The 25,683-nt window shown below is 41.1% G+C and overlaps 1 protein-coding gene across 1 annotated transcript; it reads right to left on the bottom strand.

Moving 5' to 3' along the window:
* Positions 1-13,014: 13,014 nt before the first annotated feature.
* On the bottom strand, positions 13,015-25,085 carry sec61a1.S (Sec61 translocon alpha 1 subunit S homeolog). The gene is given in 12 exon segments (NM_001086775.1): positions 13,015-13,573; positions 13,894-13,970; positions 14,059-14,250; positions 14,368-14,565; positions 14,779-14,939; positions 15,052-15,205; positions 15,991-16,100; positions 16,204-16,335; positions 21,009-21,087; positions 21,290-21,355; positions 22,898-22,965; positions 24,999-25,085. Coding segments are annotated over 12 exon segments (1,431 nt in total). The 5' UTR covers positions 25,006-25,085; the 3' UTR covers positions 13,015-13,386.
* Positions 25,086-25,683: the final 598 nt, after the last annotated feature.

Below are 25,683 nucleotides of genomic sequence, written 5' to 3'. Positions count from 1 at the left end.
CACTGAATTCAAACAAAGTTGGCCAGATCTCGATCGGGAAGGTTAAAAAAATCCTGTAGGATCGCGGGTGCATCTATGCGTGGATGCGATCCAACTGCCCGTATTGAATCCATTATGATCAGCCCGATATCACCCACTTCAATGTGGGCATATCAGGGAGAGATCTGTTTGTTTGGCGACACATTTAGGACCACCAGAAACTAGGGGTGCACTGAATCCTGGATTCAGTGTGTAATTGAGCTGAATCAGAGGCATTTCAAGCCGGATTTGGATGAATCAAAGAGCCAGGCCGAACCGGATCCGAACCCTATGCACGCATCTTGTCAATTTCCGCCATTTGCCTCCAATTTTCCCAAAAGCATTAGGTATTTTTGGGCTCAGGTTTGGTATTCAGCCAAAACCAGAAAACTAGGGTTCAATGCATCCTTACCAGAAAGCACGGACACTAAGGGCTCATTCTCGTGATAATTAGGTGTAGGCAGTGTTCAATGAGATAGGTGTCCATATAGAAATAAGAGAGGTCTGTACCTGGGCTGGGGCCCACTGGGAGATACTCTGGCAGGTAAATTTGTGATAGAAAAAGGTAAGTAAATGTATTTTCACTGTAGTGGTTTGGGTTGAGTGCAGATGCTCTTGGGATTTCTGGGAAGATGGGGAATAGGCCTGTTCTCTGGCTTTATTTCCCCTTTAAAACAATGATGGCAGTGTAGATGTGAATATAAAAAATGAGAGGTGGAGAGAGAGCAATGTTCCCCCATGTTTTGTTATTCTCCTAAACAGTCGCAATTATCAAATCCATCTTCGCGGTGAAGTTTTTACAGCCAAATGGCCAGGATGGGTAAGCAGCTTGCCCGATTCATTATGTGCTGGGAGTAGGGGCCCGCCGAAAAGGGACATATTTGTTACACCTTATCAGCCTTGACACCTAATCTAGCAACAATTACAGCAGACACATATATCCTGAAATTTCCATTCCCACATGGAAGGGGAAAATACGATGGTAAGTTGGCACAGGAGCTGGCGGAGAGGGCTGTGAATTCTGCATACAGCAAATAAGATTGTGGCAGTCGGAGGAAGAAAATTGGGTCAGTTAATTTAAAGCCCGGCATAAAGCAGAAGGTATATAGCGGTATTAAAGGAGAAGTATCACAGAAAGGACAGTGCTCATTGCCGCGATATTAGTGGAATTGCCAGAATTGCTTGGAATAAAGAAGAAATACCATAAAAGTGTTGGATTGGACTTCCTAGGGCCCACCAGGCACCCCAACATCAGGGGGCCCATTCTCAGGACTATTACATGAAGACAGTGCCAAAAGGTATAGAAGTTATACAGAATTATGCTGGAAATAAGAAGGGGCTGATGGGAGTTTTCCAGACACCAGGATATCCTATAGTACCAGCATGACGCTCGGTAATATGTATATGGGCAAAAGCTTGCGAGGTTGTAAACGGGTTGATGACTTTTATTATGTGATATTCTGAGACCATTTGCAATTGGTTTCCATTGTTTATAATCTCTGGCTTTGCAGAACATTTGTTTTAAATGGGATCGGTGTCCTCCTTCCCCCCCCCCCCATTTGAAAGCTGGAAAGCCAGAAGATGGCAAATATTTCAAAGCCAAAAAAATGAAAGTTGCTTAGAATTAGTCGCTATAGCCATTAGCCATTCATAAGTTAACTAAAAGGAGAATTCAAGGGGTGCCTAACGTTTGGCACCCTCAAGTGTAAAATGCTATTCCTTCTCCTTTAAGCTGGCCATACACGGGTAGAATTAGTCAACGTTCTGTAAACAATCGCCATACCTCCCAACTGTCCCATTTTTCGCAGGACAGCCCCGATTTTGACAGCTCAACCTGTAGTCCCAGATTGTTACTGAAATGTCTGACTTTCTCTGATCTCCTGCACTGAACAGCTAGATCTAGGACTAGCCTGGACTAGGGGTTAGCTACATTAGAGGTAAGTGTCTAGGGAACAACTGTTGGGGCGGCACAAGAGTTCCGGCCCTGTGTTTACTTTGCAAAAGTGCTTGACAAAGGGGTTCACCCAGGGCCATATTTATATATAGGCCCCCAGAGGGGGTGCCTATTTTTTCGGGGTTTTTTTTTTTTAAACCCCCCCCCCACAGATTTCCATAGGAAATCCGGTGACGGAGCTGAGGGGTAGGGGGGCCATGGGAGAATTTGGAAGTGACGTCACGCACATGGCACGCTGACGTCACTTCCGCAGAATAAGTCGTGTGATGTCATCATGCATCAGCGTGTGATGTCATCGCGCACAACGTAGGGGCTTGTTTAGGTCTGATGCCTAGGGCGGCATCGGACTTAAATACAGCCCTGGGTTCACCCAGAAACGTTGCACCTTGGCAAATAAACACAGCGAGGGCCTGTCTCTGCTTGGATTTGACCTGAGTGCCAGTGAAATTACTTGTATTTACTTTGGCAAAAGGCATGCACAGTGACCAACTGTCTAACGCTGATTATCTGACTAACGATTTCATCGTTTCACAAGGAAAATCAGTAAACCCGTACGATCGACTGGCGTGACGATTTTGTGGGAATGATTTCCGCAAGTCTTCTCATAAAGTTGAAAAATAAACAAAGAATTTACAAAAAAAAAAAAAGATTTTGTCGGAATGATAAATCGACAATTTTACTGGATTGTGCTAAAATCAGTTGTTTCACACGCTGGTGTTTGGGCCTTTACTGTGTCTCCAGTTTAGTGTTTTATGGGTTAAACCACTTTAAATAAGGGGGGGGTAATAGCTGCTCGAGCCCCGTTATTCGCCTGTCCCTATCTGGAGAAGGCACAGGCTGTGTAGATCACTGGTGGAGAAGCTGCTTCTAAAAATGAACACATAAATAAATATAATGAAGCAGCTCTCCTCATCCGTCAGAGGCTGCAGGCGGGAGATCTGCGCTATTGATGCGCCTGTCACTTTCTCGCCGCTCCCAACTTTTTGATTAATGTTCTTCAAAAACTTTTCCCCCGGCTCCTGCTTACGGCGCGCTTCCTTATTAGCCATGTATCTTTCCATCGTGAGGGGAAAAAATGAAGTGGGGACTCGAGAAGAGACGAGGAAGAAGTGCGCGGAGGGTTTCCGGCCTGTGTGACAGGGCTTTATTAGAAAAGGTGCAGGAGTTTGTCTCAATACGATCGCGCCTTTATAATCCAGCGGGAAGAGATTAACCCCAGTGGGAGGGATAGGTTTACTATAGTGCCTAACGGCTCTGACAGGGTTAATCATATCTGCCTCGCCTTGAACTTAAAGCCCCGAAGCGGGTACAATTTCTCACGGCGAGACAGCACGATTAATTCCTGTTGCCCTCCAAGGGTCCTGCTAGAGCACCGTCAGTCCAGCTGGCCCAGTGCTGATAAGATGTACCTTTTGATTCACTCGTTCTTTGATTGGTCTTTCTGTCACCCACAATAGCTTTCACCGTTTGGGACCTCTCTGCCTGCTTGACTGATCTATCTATCTGCAGGCTTCTCTTTCTCCATTACCAGCCACCCCCACCCTTTCTCATTTTTCTCATTCCCTTCTCTCTCCTGCCCTTTGGCTTCCCCTCCCCCTTCAGCACCTTTTCCCGCGCGCACCTTGTCCATAACAAAATGGCCTCCCTCCCTCTTCCGCCTCACACTCTCGCCTCACTCTCCCTCAGCGCCACATCTAATAGAAATCCACTGAAGCTTCGTCTGTAATAAAATACATCTGCCAGGCCGCTTCTCCCCGCCAGATAAAGGCCTGTCAGTGTTATTTTGCAATCCTTGGGCAGTTTGATTAATGGTGAAAAGCCAAAGCAAGATCGACTACTGTTTTTTTTTACAAGGGCTGTCAGCATGGCTGGGCCTTCACAAAAACAGGCCAGTTCCATAACAATTGCAGCCTGAGGGAAAGGTTGGAGGGGGCATGACAGAGAGAGGGGGGCTGTTCCTGTGTGTACCCAAATTATATTAGTCTCTGCACTAAATATAAATGACTTCAGGGCTATCAGCAAAGTGTCAGGGAGGGGGGTAGGGAAAAAGGAGAGAGCTCTGGCACATTGTAATAACTAAATGCAAATAATAAATCATTGTTGAAGGGACATGGCTGATAATATTTTTGTCTCACTGGTCTCCTGACTTTACTTCGAAAAGAGGGTCGGGGAAGTCTAGGAGGGGGGTAGGATGAGCGCCCGGAGCACCTTATTAATCTGTCAGTCACCTCTCCCGCAGGCCTGTCTCCCTAGTACCCACTACCCCACTGGTAGGGTTGCCACCTTTTCTGGAAAAAATACCGGCCTTCCTATATATTTATCTTTTTCCCCTATTATTAACATTGGGGTCAACTATAATTTTTACCGGCCAGGTGGCAACCCTACCCACTGGAAACACAAGCAATGGGCACCTTGGTGTGAGTTAACCAGTACCTTAAAGAAGGCTGGACTGGCAATCTGTGGGTTCTGGCAGATGCCGAGGGGCTGCCATAACATACCATAGGAAAACAATATTTAGTGGGCTGGTGGGGAGCTGATTGGGCCTCTCTGTACTTGGAATGCCAGGGCCTATTTTGACTCCCAGTCCAGACCTGCCTTTAAAGGAGAATTAAACCCCTTCGGCGCTAAAACCCTCCCCTGTGTTGTATATGTAATCTGAATGTTAATTTCAGATCATTCGAAATCTGAACGTTTGTCGTAGGACGTATAAAATCTAAACGTTTAAGAATATGGCAGTGATACAAAACCTAGAAGTTGGGGGTAATCAGTGTTGTTAATATTGGGGATTCAGGATCTGCAAATGTGTTGGTCTAGGGGGGGCAGTTAGGGACATAGGTTAGGTCACCACATAAGTGTTCAGTTTTACAGGGTCAGCACAGTGTCAGATATACAGTATGTATACAAACAAATCCAAACAATCTCCTCTTCATCACCATCAATTAACCAGCTGATTATGAAGCACTTTACAATAATAATATACCAAACATGGGGCTCATTCAGGCAACCAAGCGTCAAGATTAAAAGGTCCACCTCTCAGCAGCAGACATACCAAATTCACCAACACGATCTATAAAGCAGTACAAATTGGCTGTTAATGACATGTTAATTGCTGTTAATGACAGCAATGTGGCAGTTCTCTCTTGTATTTGCAAGAGTCTTATTGGTTTCCTTACTAATTGTTGGGTGTGTAGCATTAGGCCAACTGATACAATGGGACTACCCATGGTAGCTTTCCCAATTAGTCTGTGAGACAATTCTCATAATAAAGTAGAGTGACCACTGTATGAGGGAGCCAAGGTGCACTGCCCTGAGCCTTCATCTTCGAGAATGGGTCAACCAAAATCTTTAAAACCACCAGCACTCCGGAGCAGGCTTATAAAAATAATGACATTTAGGGGTCTATTTATTAAAGGTTTTAGTCGAGTTTTAAAGGTCCAAAAAATCAGAATTTATAGAGGGGAAAAGATTTATTATGCTTTGAAGCTGCTTAAAATTTGAATCCATCAATGGCAGTTACTTTAACCGTTGCAATATATTTTTTACCTTCAAGCATTCAAGAGTTTCCAGCTGTTTGCGCTGGTTTTCGTTCGATAATCTGATAAATTCTTGATAAAGCCAAGTGTTAGGAGCACCAATTAGAAAAAGTCACACGATTCAAATTGACGTTCGGAATTGTTGCAACGTTTTTTTGCAGCAAATTTTTTGAGAAGTTTTATTAGTAAATAACGGGGATTCAAATTTGAGAGTTTGGTCGAACAGTGAGAAAAAGTCGAGTTTTAGAAAATAATCCCTTTATTGTAGATTGATAAATCCTACTCAATGCAAAAGGCTGTGCTACATTACTATGAACGTTTACTGTTTCTACAATCCTGTAGTCATGATGTAAATCCTGTATGTGTGGAAGAAATGTTCTTTACATAAAACAATAGCCCTATACTATGTCTATTTAAAAATGAAAAATATACCATATCTGTATTAATTTCAAACCCATTTGGCAGGATTTAATCAAATTACCTGCTCATTGTCCTACGTTTGTAATTGAAGCACATATTCATAGGTTATGTAGTAATTTGGAAGTATGACTGACACCATCAGGTTCCTAATCACTGAGTGTGCCCAAGCTTTTCTGATGCCACTGTGAGCATTCGTGAATATTACATTTTTACAATTGTACCTAGCATGGTGACCATTTTAAAATCTAGATAAAGGCTTAGAATGATTATTGATTGTAAGACTGAACTCGTTCAGGCTCAGTCCACACAACTTCCACCCCAGTGGTAATTAAAGCTAGGAGAATTCATGCCACCCTCATGGGATTTATTCTGATAAAAGGCTGTTGAATGGCAATTCAGTGGGTGGGCCAGCTAATGAATCAGGTCAGTGTTGGACTAGGACAGCAGGGGCCCACCCAAAAACATTTCACCAGGGGCCCACCAATTCATCTACGACCAGCGGCCCACTCTCAGTACTATTTTCTAATCCTTTTCTCCTAGATCCTCTTTTTTACATACTATAATCTATTATTCCATCTATTAAGCCTCTTTGTTTTCATACAAATAGGGAAATATGCCAAATGTTTAGCAGCATGAGGTCCCACTGACACCTGGGCCCATGGGAATTTTCCAGGGCCCCCCTACAGGCCCCCCAAGTCTCCATACTTTGATGCGCCTTGCGGCACCCCCTCGGCGCGCATGCGCACAGGGTGCTGCGCATCGTGGAATTTTTTTTTTTTTTAAAAGCATTGGGAAAGGCGGAATGGCCCGGCGGGGCCCCCCCTGGTTTTTTCCCGGTGTTTCACCATCATCAGTTTAAAGCATTTCAATATGCTTGCTGTCCTTTTACCAGAAGACATTATTACATTGTTGGGATCAAGGAGGAATCTATTCTTAGTAACAATAGTGACGGTTTCCCTGGACTTCCTATGGTTACATTTTCTTTGGATCTGTACTGTTACTTCAGTCTTTAGGCTCAGCTGTTGCAGGATGTGGGACAGTGATGAAGTTCTAGAAGTCAGGAATTCCAGTGCAAAGTACCTGAACTGCTTCAATACTGGTTGGTCTGATTGATTAGCTGATTGGCGCATAGCATAATATTGAGTCAGTTTGATTATGTGTCAGAATGTAACATCCATCCAGACCTTTATTCATGGGGTTTTATCAGCCACCCCAGCAAGTATATTACTAGTCTTCACCACCACCCTGCACAGGAACATCTTAGGCCCTCTTTCCCCCAAAAGCCATTAAATCTGCTCCTGCTATTGTGTCATTAGTCAGTGCCAACATCTCAGCATTTGTTTCCCTTCATTCTGTCTTCATGCAGGAGTTGGGTGTCAGATATTCATTGACAGTTAGATCCAATATATCTTATGGGGGGGGGGCTCCTATTGCCTAGAAGATGTATTAGAGCTCACTCTATTAAAATCCCCAGACATCCTGTCTCTCTACATGCAGGATCTGTGCAAAAGGCAGTTATTATGTTAGATTTTGTTTGTACTGGAATCAGTTATTTGAGTGAGCTCTAATACATATTCTAGGCAAAAGGAGCCCCCCTATAAGATATACTGGTTCTAACTGTCAATAAATATCTGACACCCAACTGCTGCATGAAGACAGAATGAAGAGCAACGGATGCTGTGAGAGGGATAGTGAATATAAACTTGATTATTTCAGAAGTGATGCAGAATATTTAATTGATTGTATGTACAAAGTATGTTGAAGATTAGATTAAATTTAAATTGTTGTGACAGTTCACCTTTAACAATAAAGTTGCACCTTTAACAATTAATGCCTATGTTGTAATTTGCCTTTCATGTTGCTTATTTGCACCAGCAGGAATGTTACCATTTGCTGATTCTGACTTGATACATTTGTACATAAATTAACATGCTAAACTCGCCGGTTGCACTAAATATTACATTTCAGTAGGGATGCACCGAATCCAGGATTCGGTTCGGGATTCGGCCTTTTTCAGCTTCTGACGGGCCGAACTGAATCCTAATTTGCATATGCAAATTAGGGGTGGGGAGGTAAATTGCGTGACTTTTGGTCGCAAAACAAGGAAGTAAAAAATGTTTTCCCCTTCCCACCCCTAATTTGCATATGCAAATTAGGATTTGGTTCGGTATTCGGCTGAATCTTTCGCAAGGATTCAGGGGTTCGGCCGAATCCAAAAAAGGGGATTCGGTGCATCCCTACATTTTAGCAAGGGCAGATGTTTTGCTCTGATTTAAGCTTGTCCTCCCCCTGGACCCTCATACAGGTAGACATTTCTTCTAAGCAATTGATTATTTTAGGGAAGTCATCTCTAACCTCCAACAGTCGCCTGCAGTGGGGCCAATAATGTGCAAGGGGGGAGCCTTTAACTGGCTAATAACACTAAAGATGATTTAGAAGGTCCAGTGAAGGAAATAAGGCTGTCAGAGGTGGTTACACTGGGAAATTTACTTCTCTAATAGAAAACAACAGCAGCAGCAGAGGTCACTGGTATTTCCAAGGCCGCCAATATATCTCTGCTATGTGGTATCTTGGGATTAAAGGGGAAGTACTGATAAAGCAAGAGTGTCCCTGATATGAATGAATACAAATGGCAATATATGAAACACAAACATATAAATAAAATTATTAAAGGGGAACTATCACAAAACTGAAAATATAATATATAAGCTTCATCACACTGAAATAATAAACTTTCTAAATACAAACAACTAAAAGTTCTGTACCATTTCTGAAATAATCAAGTTTCCTCTCTCAGCATCTGTTTCTCCTCATTCTGTCTTCATTCAGGAGTTGGGTGTCAGATAATCATTGACAGTTAGATCCAATATATCTTATAAGGGGGGCTCCTTTTGCCTAGAAGATGTATTAGAGCTCACTCTATTAAAATCACCAGACATCATGTCTCTCTACATGCAGGATTTGTGCAGAAGGCAGTTATTTTGTTAGATTGTGTTTGTACTGGAATCAGATATTGGAGTTAGCTCTAAGGCTAGGGCCACACGGCGCGATTTTGCTGCGATTCTGCGCTGGGCGAGTTGCGAGTTGCGAGTCGCTGCGGTTTTTAAGCCGAAATAGCTTTGTTAACTTTGGCGCTGGCGTCAATGCAAATCGCGGCGAAATCGCTGCGCTAATTCACACGCTGCGATTCGTTTTCTATTGTCGCCCGAAGTTGCCTCGCTGGGCGTTTACGGGCGACAGTAGAAAAAGAATCGCCGCGTGTGAATTAGCGCAGCGATTTCGCCGCGATTTGCATTGACGCCAGCGCCAAAGTTAACAAAGCTATTTCGGCTTAAAAACCGCAGCGACTCGTAACTCGCAACTCGCCCAGCGCAGAATCGCGGCAAAATCGCGCCGTGTGGCCCTAGCCTTATACATCTGCTAGGAAAGGAAGCCCCCCCTATAAGATATATTGGATCTAACTGTCAATGATTATCTGACACCCAACTGCTGCATGAAGAGAGAATGAAGAAAAACAGATGCTGAGAGAGGGATAGTGAAGATAAACTTGATTATTTCAGAAACAATGCAGAATTTTTAATTAATTGATTTAGAAAGTTTCTTACTTCAGAGGAAGCTTATTTAAAATTTTCATTTTCGTGATAGTTCCCCTTGGAAACAGGTGTAAACGATGTGCTATGAGCTGTGCTTTCACCAGGCCCAGACTGGCAATTTGTGGACTGTTGTAAGATGCCATAGACTGTCACTATGGCTGGGGGCTGTTTGGGTCTTTGTGTATATGGAATGTGTGTATTTTTACTCCCAAGTCCAGACAAGCCCGAATTTGTGGAAAGGCCATGGAATATGGCTGCCTGTGTGTCCCGTCCCTCTGCGGGATGATACCGGCCTTGGGGTGCCCACACAAAACCCGGCTCTAAGTCCAGATCAGGCATCAACTCTCATTTTGAAATTTTATTTTACATTTTGATGCAATACAAATGTTACTAGTACCCTTATGTGAAATGAGTCAAATCCTTGGTAACGTGCTTCTCACTAATATCTGTGCTGCATAAATAAAGGTAATGGTAATGCAAGGCTGCTCCATCTTCACTCAGTGGCTCGCTAGTGGCACCTAGTGTCCAAAAATGAATACAGAAAATTATTTAACGTTCCCTATAATAAACTGCCAAATCCAGGTTTCTGGGATTTTGCCGAATTCTTCCAATATTTGTGCAGGATTCCTATTTGGCCAAGTGTTTGTTGTTGAATTTGTATGAAATTGATTTTCCTCAAATTGCATATGTAAATTAGGGTTTGGTAACATGCTGTTCAAGGCAACATGCTTGAAAGTCACATGACCCATCCATTATACATCACTGTGGAATATATTTGCACTTTTTAAATACTTGTTAATAATAATTATGATAATAATAGCAGAGAGTCCCTGCAGAATCACAAACCTTTGCATTCTTTAAATGGATTTGCATTTCTGGGTTTCTCTTTAGGGTCCCCAAAACTGACCACTAGTCGGTAAGTGCCCACTTCAGGCACGAAACGCGCCAGGCTAGTATATGTCCCTATATATGTCCTAATAATTTACAAAATACTTTTGGCTACTACTTTACCAGTGAATGGTCTCGTGCTACACGTGATTACTCTATATACAGCAAAGATGATTGGCAAATCTTTTGACTGGGGGTTAAGAGACCATTATATCATATAACTTTTGCTTTAATAATTTTTCTCTATTTTTGTTTATTTACAGAGCCACACACCATTACTCATTTGGTGCCCAAAACCCTTTCCCAGTCATGTGACAAGTCTCTGCAGTCTTTTAAGCTTATTAAAATGAAAGCCTCCTCCTCATGTTCTTTGACAACGGAATCATTGGCCATACACTTGATATATTGGCTGCTGACCTGGGCTCCATGATGGATTTGGCATTATCTAATGGGAAACTCGCTTTGGGCAAGGACTGTATCCAGAAGGGTTTGTATGTGATATGAACGCTGACGTAATCAGTCATTTGTTTAAAAATATTTGATGTGTCACAGCCAAGAATGCTGCACTGGGGGGGGGGGGGGGAGAGAGAGAGAGAGAGAGAGCGAGCGCTATTGGGGGCAAGGCTGGAACTAAGGTAAGGCAGAAAAGCTTGAGTTGTATTAAAAAGGGCATAGATTCACGGGAGGAGGGGGTCATTCTTCCACTGTATAGAGCACTTGTAAGGCCCCATCTAGAATATGCCGTACAGTTTTGGTCTCCATCACTCAAACAGGACATTATTGTATTAGAGAGGGTACAGAGAAGGGCAACTAAGCTGGTAAAAGGTATGGAAAATCTTAGCTATGAGGAAAGACTGGCCAAATTGGGGATGTTCACGCTGGAGAAGAGGCGCATAAGGGGAGATGTGCTAACTATGTAGGTTAAAGTATACTGTACCGTGTTAGCCAGTAAAAATGTTACAGGGCAACCCTTTTGAAATAAAAACAAAAGTGGTATAAAGGTGATACCTTTATTGGCTAATTAATATAATCATAGCCTTTAAACCACTTTTGTTATTTTTTTTATTTCAAAAGGGTTGCCCTGTAACAGAACTATGTATAAATATATAAGGGGATCATATAATAATCTCTCTAATGCTTTATTTACCATTAGGTCTTTCCAGCTGACACAGGGTCACCCATTCCGATTAGAAGAAAAGAAGTTTCGCCTAAATATTTGGAAGGGGTTTGTTACAGTGAGAGCTGTGAGATGTGGAATTGTCTCCCTGAATCAGTGGTACAGGCTGATACATTAGATAGCTTTTAGAAGGGGTTGGATGGTGTTTAGCAAGTGAGGGAATACAGGGTTATGGAAGATAACTCATAGTACAAGTTGATCCAGGGACTTGTCGATTGCCATCTTGGAGTCAGGAAGGAATTTTTCCCCCTCTGAGGCAAATTGGAGAGGATTCCGATGGTTTTTTTTTGCCTTCCTCTAGATCAACTGGCAGTTAGGCAGATTAAAAAACAAAACTAAAAGGTTGAACTTGATAGACATGTGTCTTTTTCAAACTTACTTACTATGTGTGCTACAGGTGGAGTACTAGCCACTTGCCTGCATTCCCCTAGGTCTGGCCATTCTCTGAGCCAGTGTCATTACATTTCCCTAAAACAAAAAGCAGCTTTCACCCAGGGGCCATTTTCCCTCTGACACATCATCAGTGCATTTATATAGCAAACAGCCTTACTATTAACCTTTGAGCAACCAGAGTGGCAGGTATTTGGAGATTATAAAGAGGCTGTTCACGGATTAAATTTTTATGTGGGGGACCAAAACAGACCATTATCCCATGTGACAAGAGGCAATGACAAATACAAAATCTGCCGTGAGATTTATATGCCCTTAGTCATGTGCAGTTCAATGGCAAGAGTGCAGAAGCTCATCTTAAAACTCAAGGGCACAAAAGTAGCAGTAACAACAAAAACTTTGTTGTGCAAATGTTGTGCAGTTAAAATTAGGGATACACCTAATCCAGGATTCAGTTCGAGATTCGGCCTTTTACAGCAGTATTCGGCCGAATCCTTGTGCCTGGCCTAACCGAATCCGTATATGTAAATTAGGGGCAGGTAGGGAAATCATGTGATATTATCCACTTTTTCATTTCCTGCTCCTAATTTGCATAGCAAATTAGTATCCGGATTCGGCAGAATCTTTCACCAAGGATTCTGCCGAATCCCAAATAGTGGATTCGGTGCATCCCTAATTAAAATGAGAAAATGTCTTTATTAAACATTATAGCCAGGCTGTGAAACATCTGGACTCTCAGAAGAATAAACATTGTGCCAGATTATATATGAACTTTGAGATATACAAGACGAGAAGCAGCTATGGCTACCAGAAGGATGAATCATAAGAAATCTCTTGCGACCATGCCCATTTGATGCGCACGATATAAGCATTGCAATTATTTAGATAGCAAGCTAATCGGCTTGTTTACCTAGGAGAATTGCAAGCAGCCCGAAATTGAACAAGCCTCTAGCAGGTGTAACCAAAGATTAGCAGCAATAACGAGAGGTCCTGACCACAAAAACACAAAGTCTTCATGAGCAGGAAAAACTGGCACAGCGCTTGTTTTCAAGAAGTTTTATTGAAAAAAAAAAAAAAGAGGAAAAAATAAACCATTGCTCCATTGCTCATGTACAGGCCTGTTGACTAACCAGGGTGTGGGTATGTAGTCTTCTAGCAGAGACCTTAAATAGATTCCCAATCTAAAGGCATACCTTTCAAACTGGGAAATTAAAAATTTGTCAAAAAGAAATATTGTCCGAAATTCCATATAAAATGGCCAGGTCTGGTAAAAGAAAAAAAAAAAAAAGTATGGTGGAGGACGCCACTGGTAAATGGAAACCAACATCAGCCTCACGTTAAGTCCTTGGAATACAAGCGCAGCATTTGCCTTCCAAGTTGTATGATGAATCGAATCCCACTTGGGTGCGATGATTAGAAAAGCAACGCTCCCATGCTTCCCATTTCACTCTGCTCTTTAACGAAGATCTCAAAATACTGATAGATGATGGTGACAGCCAACAGGATACCTGTTCCAGAACCAATGGCTCCCAGGAAATCTGCCAGGACAGAGAGTGCTCCGATGCAAAGACCTCCAAAAGCAGCAGCTGTTGGGATGTATCTAATAGAAGACAAGACATTATTTTCATCGTTACATAAGGAATGATCATCCTATAGTTGGTATAGGAATCTCAGTGCTGCCATCATCCTTTGTAATGTGACTAAAAAGGCAAAAACCTTCAACCTTCTGACTCTTCAACTACTGCCGAAACAGGAACAGACACTACCAGTGGTGTTTGCAGTTATGCAACAGCTGCAACCCCACAGACTGATATATTTAAAATATAAACTACGGGAAATTTTCTACATTTTCCGTAGGCAAGTTACGGACTTTCATGATCTACATACAGATTGGCTGCTGTAAGAATTGGTCGTGCTTACCTATTGAGCTCATGCACCATGGATGTTTCCCGGTGGCCTCTCATTACCATCTGCTGTTCTTTTAGTTGTTTTGCAACCTAAACAAAATCAAGCAGAAAATTATAAAATATGAAACCTTCAAGAAATAGGATCGTAGCATCTTTATTAGGTGGGACAGGCACTCACATCCTTTGCAGAAGAGCCAGACACTTCAATCCAGGTCTTTGAGAAGAACGCGCAGGATCCCAACATAAAGACGATGTAAATAACTGCATGAACCGGATCGTCCAGCACCGAACCAAATGATTCCGGAGGCGAGAGATAATAACATAATCCGCCTACAGGATAGGCCCGAGCAGGACCTCCAGAGGATGTATCCTGAAATGCAAGAAACCTGAATTTAAAGGACCTCAAAAGTAAATTGTACATATGAGAAAGCCTTTTTTTTTACGTCCCAGTAGCTGTAGTGAAATATGGAGCTAAACAGATACTTACAGACCATGTGCCCAATAAGCTGACAAGGAGGTTGCCACTGAAACGGGCAGACAGCATCTGAGAGATGACGTACAGATTTGAGACCAGGGCAGACTGGAGGATAATGGGGATGTTAGAAGTATAGAAGAGCTTGATTGGGTATGTGTTGTACTGGCCACGGTAACGGGCTGACTTGATTGGAAGATCCACTCTAAAGCCCTGAACAGGAAGGAAAATAAAAATGATAGAAATTGACCTTTATTCCTCAGATCTAAACCTACTCTTGTTTGACTAAGCCGAGATACACAGGCTCTCGTTAAACCTGAAACAGAGGACATTACACTCAAAAACCACTTCAGAAATGAGATTAGCAAACATAAATCCTAACACAATACAAAGGTTACGCCTCAGCAGAAGCCTGAGAATACACACCTGGAAGTATATGACCACGGCAAAAACAAAAATGGTAGCAATGAGGTTGGTGAGATTAGGCAGGTTCTGGCGGTAGAAAGCCTCCCTCAGAGCACGGACTTTGTCGCTACGTGTTGCAAGCAAGTGGAACAGGGCAATGATTGCTCCCTCAAACTCAGTGCCTGCAGAGAAATAGACGTACGAGAGGCCATGTAAATGCTTATTATTGTTCTTGCAACGCTTTCATCAGATAAGCAGAACCTCCAGCGACAAATCAAAATATTCCATCGTTACCTCTGCCTGTGTTCACAGTAGTTGGACTGAACGCCTTCCATACAATAGTCTCACAGATGTTGGTAGCGATGAAGAGGGAGATACCAGAGCCCAGACCATATCCTTTCTGTAGTAATTCATCCAGGAGCAAGACAATCAGGCCAGCAACAAAAAGCTGAGGATAAAATGTCCAAATACAGAGTTTAGGAAATACAAGCACAATTATTTAGATTAAAGGATAAGTAGACCTTTAAAAAAAGTGAATGTAAAACGGATGAGGGGGCTATTCAAAGAATTTTTGCAACATTCATTATTTTATTCTTTAAGGATAATTTAATTCTTTAAAGTAAACCATTAAAATAAGTGAATTTAAAATTGATGAGGGGGGTATTAAGCACTTTTTTATTGATTAGTTATTTTGTTTTTATTCCAAGATATTAAGGGATACATGTGCTATTAATATGAACGAATTTTGTTACAACAGTGCCACCTGCTGGTTATATTCCCCACCAGTCTGACCACCGGATAGTCAAGGAAGTTGTCAAGAGAAAGAAAGAGGCTGCTCTGATGTTCTTTTGCTTAGGTAAGATTTCAGAAAAGTTTCTAACTCTTTGACTAAGAAGAAGAACATCAGAGCAGCAGCCTCTTCCTTTCTCCTGACAACTTCCTTGACTACTTAGTGGTCAGACTGGTGGGAAAAAAATAACCAACAGGTGGCGCTGTTGTAACAAAATTCATTCATATTAACAGTACATGTATTCCTTAATATCTTAGAATAAAAACAAAATAACTAATCAATAAAAAAGTGCTTATAATACCCCCCTCATCAGGTTTACTTTAAAGAATTAAGGTATCCTTAAAGAATAAAAGTACTCTCAATACAAGGAGCTAAAACAGTTTTATGTGGTGTACCAAACTACGCGAGAGTAGCGAGATCTGCTGTAAAGGTGTGTTTGTTACCTGGATGGTGATAAGAAGACAGATGCCAGCCCCCATCTCTGAGGGATCCCCGTACATTCCAGTCATGACGTACACAATGGCTTGACCGATGGTAATTATCATTCCAAATACTGGAAAGAGAAAGAGTCTGGTTTTAATACTAAATGTCACATATAGCCAAAGACTAGTGACAGAGATTTACACGGTTTTTCATACGGTAGAGATAGAACTTACATTTTTGAGCACCGTTGAAGAGAGCCCGGTCCTTAGGAGTATCTCCAACCTCAATAATCTTGGCACCAGCCAGAAGCTGCATGATTAGACCAGAGGTGACAATGGGAGAGATACCGAGCTCCATCAGGGTACCTGCGCACGAGACAGAAGAAAGTGAGGAGCTGACCTTAGGTACAATTAGACCAACCTCGAAAATAATGGATGTAAATATAAGCAGCATCTAAAGCCTTAAAGGAATTCTATCATGATTTTTATGATGTAGTTTTTATTTCTAAATGACACTGTTTACACTGCAAATAATTCACTCTACAATATAAAATTTCATTGCTGAACCAGCAAGTGTATTTTTTAGTTGTAATATTGGTGTGTAGGTGCATCTCAGGTCATTTTGCCTGGTCATGTGCTTTCAGAAAGAGCCAGCACTTTAGGATGGAACTGCTTTCTGGCAGGCTGTTGTTTATGCTACTCAATGTAACTAAATGTGTTGCAGTGGGACCTGGATTTTACTATTGCTTAAAGGCAAATAATTCAAACCACCTAAAAAGTAAGTAAGGCCAACGTCAAAGTTGCTAGGAATAGGTTATTCTAGAGTTATTCTAGAGCAGTAATCCCCAACCAATGTTGCTTATCAACCCTTTGGATGTTGCTCTCAGTGGTCTCAAAGCAGGTTCTTATTTCTGAATTCTCGAATTGGACGCAAGTCTTGTTGCATAAAAACCAGGCGTACTACAAAACTGAGCCTCCGGTAGGCTGCCAGTCCATATAGGGACTACCAAATAGATAATCACAGCCCTTATTTGGCAACCTCAGGAAATTTTTCATGCTTGCGTTGCTCCCCAACTTTTTACATCTGAATGTTGCTCATGGGTAAAAAAGGTTGGGGACCCCTATTCTAGAGCATACTAAAGGTTAACCTAAAAGGTGAACCACCCATTTATATTATTAATATATAATACATAAAAATCTTACACAAGGTTATAAGTTAAACAGCAAGTGGATGTCAAAACATTTGATACACTCATATATGGAACCTGTTGTCCAGAATGCTTGGGATGAGGTCCTTCCCTAATTTGGATCCCCATACCCTCAATCAACTAAAATATCATATCAATCCCAATAGGAGTGTTTTGCCTCCAATAAGGAGTAAAAAGGATATCATTTTCTAAAAATCTGAAATATTGGAAGAAAATGGGTTCTATGGGAGATGGCCTTCCTGTAATTAAGATCTTTCTGGATGATGGATGGATTCAATACCTGTATCACCAATCAACTGGATTTAAATTAAACAAAAAGTTAACTTTCAGCAATTGTTTCAACAATATATAAAAGCACTCCTTATTCCCACCCAATTGAGACTCCTTTATTCACAAGACTTGAATAATGGCACACATTCATTATATCCAGGAGACTGATGTGTGAATGCGCAGCTATTTTAGGCAGCTTTTAGATGCATGAAACAATGTAGAGAAAAAAAAAGTGACGTTTCTGTAGCTAAATTACAGGAATGACTCCAAATGACCTTGATACAAAAAAATGTTTCTCCATATTCATGCTTTTAAAAAAATTGTATTTATTATATCATATTAAAATGCATCACTGACCCTTCATGGAGCCCAATGCGTTTCATGACTACCAGCACTTAATCATAGGCATTTGGGAATAAATAAATACACTTTTATAGCAGCATGAACATGGAGAAATATTTTTTTGGATTATAGTGCATTGCCTGTTTTTGGTCACTAGAGGTCTCTATCATGCTTAAAGGGATACGGTCAAGCTCCAGCAGAATTCTGCACTGAAATCCATTTCTCAAAAGAGCAAACAGATTTTTTTATATTCAATTTTGAAATCTGACATGGGGCTAGACATATTGTCAATTTCCCAGCTGCCCCAAGTCATGTGACTTGTGCTCTAATAAACTTAAATCACTCTTTATTGCTGTACTGCAAGTTAGAGTGATATCAACCCCTCCCTTTTCCCCCCAGCAGCCAAATAAAAGAACAATGGGAAGGTAACCAGATAGCAGCTCCCTAACACAAGATAACAGCTCCCTGGTAGATCTAAGAACAGCACTCAATAGTAAAAACCCATGTCTCACTGAGACACATTCAGTTACATTGAGAAGGAAAAACAGCAGCCTGCCAGAAAGCATTTCTCTCCTAAAGTGCAGGCACAAGTCACATGACCAGGGGCAGCTGGGAAATTGACAAAATGCCTAGCCCCATGTCAGATTTCAAAATTGAATATAAAAAAAAATCTGTTTGCTCTTTTGAGAAATGGATTTCAGTGCAGAATTCTGCTGAAGCAGCACTATTAACTGATTCATTTTGAAAACATTTTTTTTCCCATGACAGTATCCCTTTAACTTTTGTACTTTCTACTTGTTATAGATTCTGTAGCCAATACATTTTCTGTGATTTCAAATGAGCTTGGGCAATTCACCCAATCACCCTGCAGTCTAAAGCTAGAGCTACACAGCAAGGTCCATTCACTTGGCAAGCCCATGAAACAAGCAGATCCTGGTTTGATTTGCCAGCACGGGTGGTGGATTAAATTGGGCTGATTCAAATGCCTGGCTCTCCGCAAACAATTGGATCACAATTTGGGATCAATGCTAACCCTGTCGGACAGCAACGAATGTATGGCCCAATGTGGCCCTCTCCAGAGAGAACTGTCAAATTTACCTGGTAGATCTTGCTAATGCCCGACTGGCTAACCAGATATTGTATTTCTGCCCCATACACAGGTGTGTGTGTGTGTGTGTGTTATTAACCACCAAATGAGTGTCTGATCTGCATAACGAGATTATAAAAGGAACTTTAACACAGCATCGGGGTAAATGCTGGTATAGTACAGGTATAGGACCTGTTATCCAGAATGCTCAGGACCAGGGGTTTTCTGGATAAGGGATTTTTCAGTAATTTAAATCTCCATACCTTACGTCTACTAAAAAAATCAATTAAATATTATTTAAATTTTATTGGGTTGTTTTGTCTCCAATAAGGATTCATCATATCTGAGTTGGGATCAAGTACAAGGTACTGAATTATTAGAACAGAGAAAAAGGAAATCATTTTTAAATGGGTTGTTCACCTTCCGAAACTTGTTTTAGTTCAGTTGGTTTCTGATTGTTCCCCAGAAATAAAGATTTTTTTTCCATTCAGTTTCTATTTTCTACGTGTGACTGTTTTTCAAATAGTGAAGTGTAAAGTTTAATTTTTCACCTTCTAAAGCAACTCTGGAAGACTGTAAACTGGGTACATTTAGTTGATACATTTGTTATCTTTGTCCCTGCTGAGCAGAATCTCTGGGTTTCATTACAGGCAGCTGTTAGAATTGATACAATAGTTACTAATACTCCAGAGATGCTGCTGAGAAATGTATCAACTAAATGTAGCAAACAGTTCAGAGCCTGCTCCTGAATTACTGAGCTGCCAGACTGAAAGATCAGAGACAGGGACATTAAGCTTGAAACTTCGATTTTGGAAAAACTGTAAAAAATGGAAAGTATTAGAAAAAAGTATTTATTTTTGGGGAACAATCTGAAAACAATTGAACTGAAAAAGGTGTTTAGAAGGTGAACAACACCTTTAAAATGTTGAATTATTTGATTAAAATTGAGTATATGGGAGATGACCTTTCTGTAATTCAGAGCTTTCCGGATAACAGGATTCCAGATAACAGGTCCCATAATGGATAGCAACTGTTGAGTCAATCCACTGCTATCATTGCACCTCCACAAGTACAACCCCTCACAGGTAACAATTCTGGTACACTGGGGGGCAGATGTATCAAGGGTCGAATATCGAGGGTTAATTAAATGAGAAGGAAAGGTTAAAACTAAGTAAGCCTTATCAGAAAGGTCCATCTTAATATACCAGTAAACCCCCAAAGTAATGCTGCTCTGAGTCCCCTGTCAAAAGAAACACTGCATTTCTTTCCTTCTATTGTGTACTCATGGGCTTCTGTATCAGACTTCCTGCCTTCAGCTTAAACCTCATTGCCCTGGGCGTGAGCATGCTCAGTTTGCTCCTCTCCCCCCCCTTCTCTACTGTAATCTGAGCCCAGAGCAGGGAGAGACTCAGGCAGGAAGTGATGTCACACCACATTAATACAGCAGCTCCTATCCTAAACAAACAGAGTTTCTAGAGCCGTTTACTCAGGTATGGTAACACATTCTACAGAATAAATATAGCATTCTAGCTTGCACTATTGCAGCTAATCTATTGGCAATAAAATGCCTCCGTAGCTTTCCTTCTCCTTTAACCCTCGATATTCAACTGCCGAATCAAAATCCTTCGACTTCGAATGTCGAAGTCACAAGATTTTGCGCAATTCGTTTGATCGAACAATCGAAGGAATATTTGTTCGACTGAACGATTAAATCCTTCGATCGAAGGATTATCCTTCAATCAGAAAAACCTTGGAAAGCCGATGGGGACCTGGCCTTGGTAGGTTTTAGGTGGCGAACTAGGGGGTCGAAGAAATTTTTAAAGAGACAGTACTTCGATTATCGAATGGTCGAATATTCGAACGATTATTAGTTCGAATCGTTCTATTCGAAGTCGAAGAACGTAGTCGAAGTAGCCAATTCGATGGTCGAAGTAGCCAAAAAAAAAAAAACATTCGAAAATCGAAATTTATTTTCCTCTATTCCTTCACTCGAGCTTAGTGAATGGGCCCCTGGGTGTAAACTAACCCAGTATTCTCATTTATTCAATGGAATCCTTGAGAGCTCTAAAACTATTTTAATTTTTACTTAATTCTAAGTACTTTGTTCAATAGATCAACAGGACACACGTTACCTCTGTTAGAGGCCAAAATGACTCTCATCCAGTAGAAAGGATCAGCGGAATCGGAGGACATAATACCGAAGAGTGGGATCTAAAGATGAATAGGTAAGAAAAACATTGTTCCGTTGAATATAGAAAGTAACTGAAAGCAAACTTATAACTGCAGCATACATTTTAGGGAACAAAGCCCCAAATCTTGGTCATAAACAAGGTCTGGCTCATTTCACTCAGCGAGTTACATTTGTAGTGTATAATTATAAGCAAAGACAAGGACAAATGCGATAATCTCTTACCTGGCAACATACTAAGAAGATGAACAAAGTGATGGCAGTCCATAATACCTTTTCCTTAAATTGGATCTAGGGAGGAAATAAAAGATTAATTAAATGCAAACAGGTGGACTCAAATGCAATATGGGCTTTTGCATACAGGTATAGGATCTATCATGCAGAATACATGGAACCTGGGGTTTCCAAATAAGGGATCTTTCTGGAATTTGTACCCCGATACTTTAAAGGAGAAACAAACCTGTAACATAAAAAAATCCTACCCCCTACCCTTTGTATGCAACGAAAACCAAGGTATGCTTCCGAAGTTTAACGAAGAAAAGAAGATGGCTGCTGTGAACTGACAGAATCTGCACCGAGGGGTAAGTAAAGAGTTAGGGGCATTAGTCCCGGGTACCACCTAAGCTGGGGGAGAGAAGGGAGGGGGGGGGGTCTACAAAGGGTATGGGTTTTTTAGGTTATGGGTTTGTTTCTCCTTTAAGAGACACATTTATCAAGGGTCGAAATTTCAAATTAATTTTTTTTTTTTAAATAGTCCCATAAATTCGAAATTCCACCTAAATCTATTAATAAAATCTAATTTTCTCAGCTTGGACGAATTGAATCGACCCCAAAACTCGAATCGAATTCGATTAGAAAAAACTCGATTTGAGGTTTTTTTTCCCTCCAAAAATAAACTTGAATGTCAGGAAGGCTGCAAACATCACCAAATTGATCCCTGGACCTCTCCAATTGACTTATACAGTAATTCGGCAGGTTTTAGGTGGCGAATAGGCTAATTCGAGTTCTTAAAGAGCCAGAGTATGATAAATCTTGAAATTCGAATTAAAACTCGAATCGAGTTTGGATAATTCACAATTCGAATTTGAGCGTTTTGAGCAAAAGACAATTTTCACTTCAACCTTTAGTAAAACTGCCCCCAAGTTAAAAAAATTATTTAAACATTAAATAAACCCAATAGGTTTGTTGTGCCACCAATATGGATCCATGTAGCTTAGTTGCCATGAAGTATAAGATACTGGGGGTCATTTATAAACTTTGCGCAGGGCAGATTGGTTTCGCAAAGTGAATATATTTGCCCTGCGCATGGCTATATTAATAAAGCTGATTAAAAGAGTGCAAACAGAATTGCGATTTTTTTTTTCCACAATGCGAATGTCTTTTAAATATGTCACAATTCGCAAATATGAATGCGCACACTCAATTACACCACAACTTTGGTGAAGGATAAAATATTCGCAAAACAGTTTTGCAAACTGTGAATTTCAGTTACTGTCAACGCTATTTTCGCGCACAACAACCTTGCACATTGGGTGTGCTCGCGCAAACTCCGTCTCATTTGCGCGCCATTTGCGAAAATTTATTCACACTGCTAATTCGCAAAAAACGGGAAGACGGGCAGTGCAATATTAGTGTTCAGGAAAAAACATGCGCAATACAACCGTATGCGTTGTGCGAACTTTATATATGACTCACACTGTTTTTATTATTACAGAAGAAAATGAGAATTATTTGCTTAAAATAGACTCTACGGGAGATGGCCTTCTTGTAATTCAGATCTTTCCGGATAAGGGATCCTGTGCATAAATACACATGCATAAAACATATTCATACCTTTCTTTCAGGCTTTTGGATTTCTGGTAGTACTGCACAGAATGGCTTGATGACTTCAAGAAATTTGACTGAAAAAGAAAACAAAGGAAACATTTAACTTAAAGTGATACTGACACTAAAAATGTTCTTTTCAAAATATGAATCTGCATTAAAAGTTACCCATAGGTCATTCGCTGATAGTTCTGCTTTTTGACGTTCATTAACCTGACTGTCCCTTCTTAACCTGTCAGTTAGCGTTTCTAATGCCAACGGACTAATGCTGCACAAATATGGCAGCTCATACAGGAACATGGGGGTAAGAAAGGTCATGTAAAAGCATCAGGGAAATACTTTTATGGCAAAATTATAATTAATGTTATAATATATATACAAAATGTTTTTTTCTGGTGTTAGTATCTCTTTAATGGGCACAACAGCTGATGAGAGCAAACCTGCAGCTAAAATGTGTATTTACAAACTAAGTAAGATGGATTATTGGCGATAACACAGAAAGCAGAGGTAAAGGATTTATTGTGTGTGTGTGTTTGCATGGAAGAAATATTGACATTAGTTATAATACTGGGGATTAGTGCTACTGACTGGGTGAGCTAACAAAAAGACAGTGGTATATGCATTATTGATATTGGGGAGATTATTTTAACTAAAGCGTCTTCATTATCGATTTCATCGGGCTGTGTAAGGATTGGAGTGAAACATTACTGGCGATGTTGCTCACAGAAAACAATTGCAAAGATTTGCTAACTGTTGAAATCTAATTTACGGATTGATTGTAACCCAAGTGCAATGGTGACTGTACATGTTATTCATCTTTCACCTTCAATGTTTGCCCTTTTAGTTCCTTTGTACAATCATCACAAGATAAATACACACGGGGAACAGCTCATCATCACAACCCCCGTAAGTGAATTTACTGCTGCTAGAGAACGAGCGACTGTGCCTATTTTGTATATGAATCAAGATCTACATCTTCTCATATGACTTGTGGGAGATCTATACACCCAATGGGCATTGGTGAGAGAGAAAGCTTTAAGGAATTCCCAAAATACAGACAGCCCGCCAGCTGTTGCTTTAGAAGGTTGCACAGATGTGGGTGTATATAGTGAATAAAGTACGGTCTATTGTAAGGATATTGTAAGTCACCGGGGAGTTCCATGACCATATAAAAGTACAAGGCCAAAGTAGAGTGTTTTTATACAGGTCATGGAACTCATATTTTGCAACAGGGGTACTTTCTTTATTATAATACACAAGTTTCTGTGAGTCATGTGACAGAAATGACCTCAGAACTCACCGTTTATAACTGATGACATCAGAACTCACCGCTTATAAGGATATAATTAACAAGATGTTCATGGCTTATGTGTATTATATAGTGACTAAAGTGCGGTCTATTGTAAGGATATTGTAAGTCACTGGGGAGTTCCATGACCATATCAATCATACAGGTGACGGAACTCCGAGGTTACTTCTAATAAACCTCATGTTTCCCAACTGGGGGTACTTTATTTATTATAATATACAAGTCTTACGGAGTCATGTGACAAATGACATCACTACTCAACGTTTATAACCGATGACATCACTACTCGCCGTTTAAAAGGATATAATTTACAGGATATTCATGGCTTTTGTGTATTATATATATTTATACACACCCACGGCATATGAGCATAGAATTTCAGAGCTAGGCCAGAGTTATTAGTGGCTGCACTGGGTCTCCTTGGAATAGCCGTGTAGAACAGAGTATATAGCAATAACCAGGACACAGCTAGGAGAGGTTACACCAAAAATGGCTCTTTAAAAAAAAAAAGTTAACCCTTTGATCTCCTGCCAACTCACTAAACCCCTAGATAATCGATGCTGCCCCCAATACTGACCAGATAATTACATAAAAGAATCAAATGTGGGGTTTATAAGAAAAGGCAACAAAATAAAAAGCTGTAGCAAATGAATGGGAAGTGTAACATAGGGTTTCCAGAGATCTCCATTCCCCAGGCAAGTGCGGTTAAATACGGCAAGGAGGCCAGTCGTGCGGTGATGCCTCTTGCCTGTCCCTGACATAGAGCTCTAGCCTGTTGTTCTGCGCTACAGAGATACTCACTGCCCATCGTGAAGGTGTTGTGGTGGGCTCAGTGGCCTCTAAGGGTGTGACGGGCTGGGGGACCGGTCCTGTTGCTCCGCGGTCTCTCCTTAGACTGACTCGCAGCAGCCGCCGTCTGTAGAGAAGAACCTCCCGAGACACGTCACCCCTCCTAGGTACCGCACACACGTCAGTAACCGGAAGACAGAAATTCCAAGCATTTCCGCTTCCTGCCACGCTCTGGGCATTCCACACTGAGGCGGGGATGACTTACACAAGCGGCCATTTTTATAATGGGACGCTCCATTCATTTCCACCTTATCCAAGCCTTGCAGACACGTTTATACCCTTGAGTTGTAAATACATACAAGGCGCTTATTCTTCAAAAGTAACCGTGTTTATAAAACAAACTGGTACATCCGTACCCTGAATACTTTGTACTTTCGCCAGTTCTTAAAATGGCGTCGATCGTAAACTGCACACTAGCGTCGCCAGAGGCGCAAGTGACGACATTTCCGGTGTCGAGCTGTCGGCTGATTAAAATAGTGACTGGCACTTCTTCTATTGGCTGTATTGAAAGCGTCATCTATAACGGGCAAGGCGCCATGTTGGTTTTGGGACTTGTAAGAACACGTACGTCTCATTGTTGGCGCGGGGTTCTCTGTGTGGAGGAGAGTGCTAGTTACTGATTAACTGACATTTGCTG

This window comes from Xenopus laevis, chromosome 4S (genome assembly GCF_017654675.1).
Source record: "Xenopus laevis strain J_2021 chromosome 4S, Xenopus_laevis_v10.1, whole genome shotgun sequence".
Lineage (NCBI taxonomy): Eukaryota > Metazoa > Chordata > Amphibia > Anura > Pipidae > Xenopus > Xenopus laevis.
The sequence above is the reverse complement of the archived record's forward strand: the minus strand, read 5'-3'. Positions and strand labels throughout refer to the sequence as shown.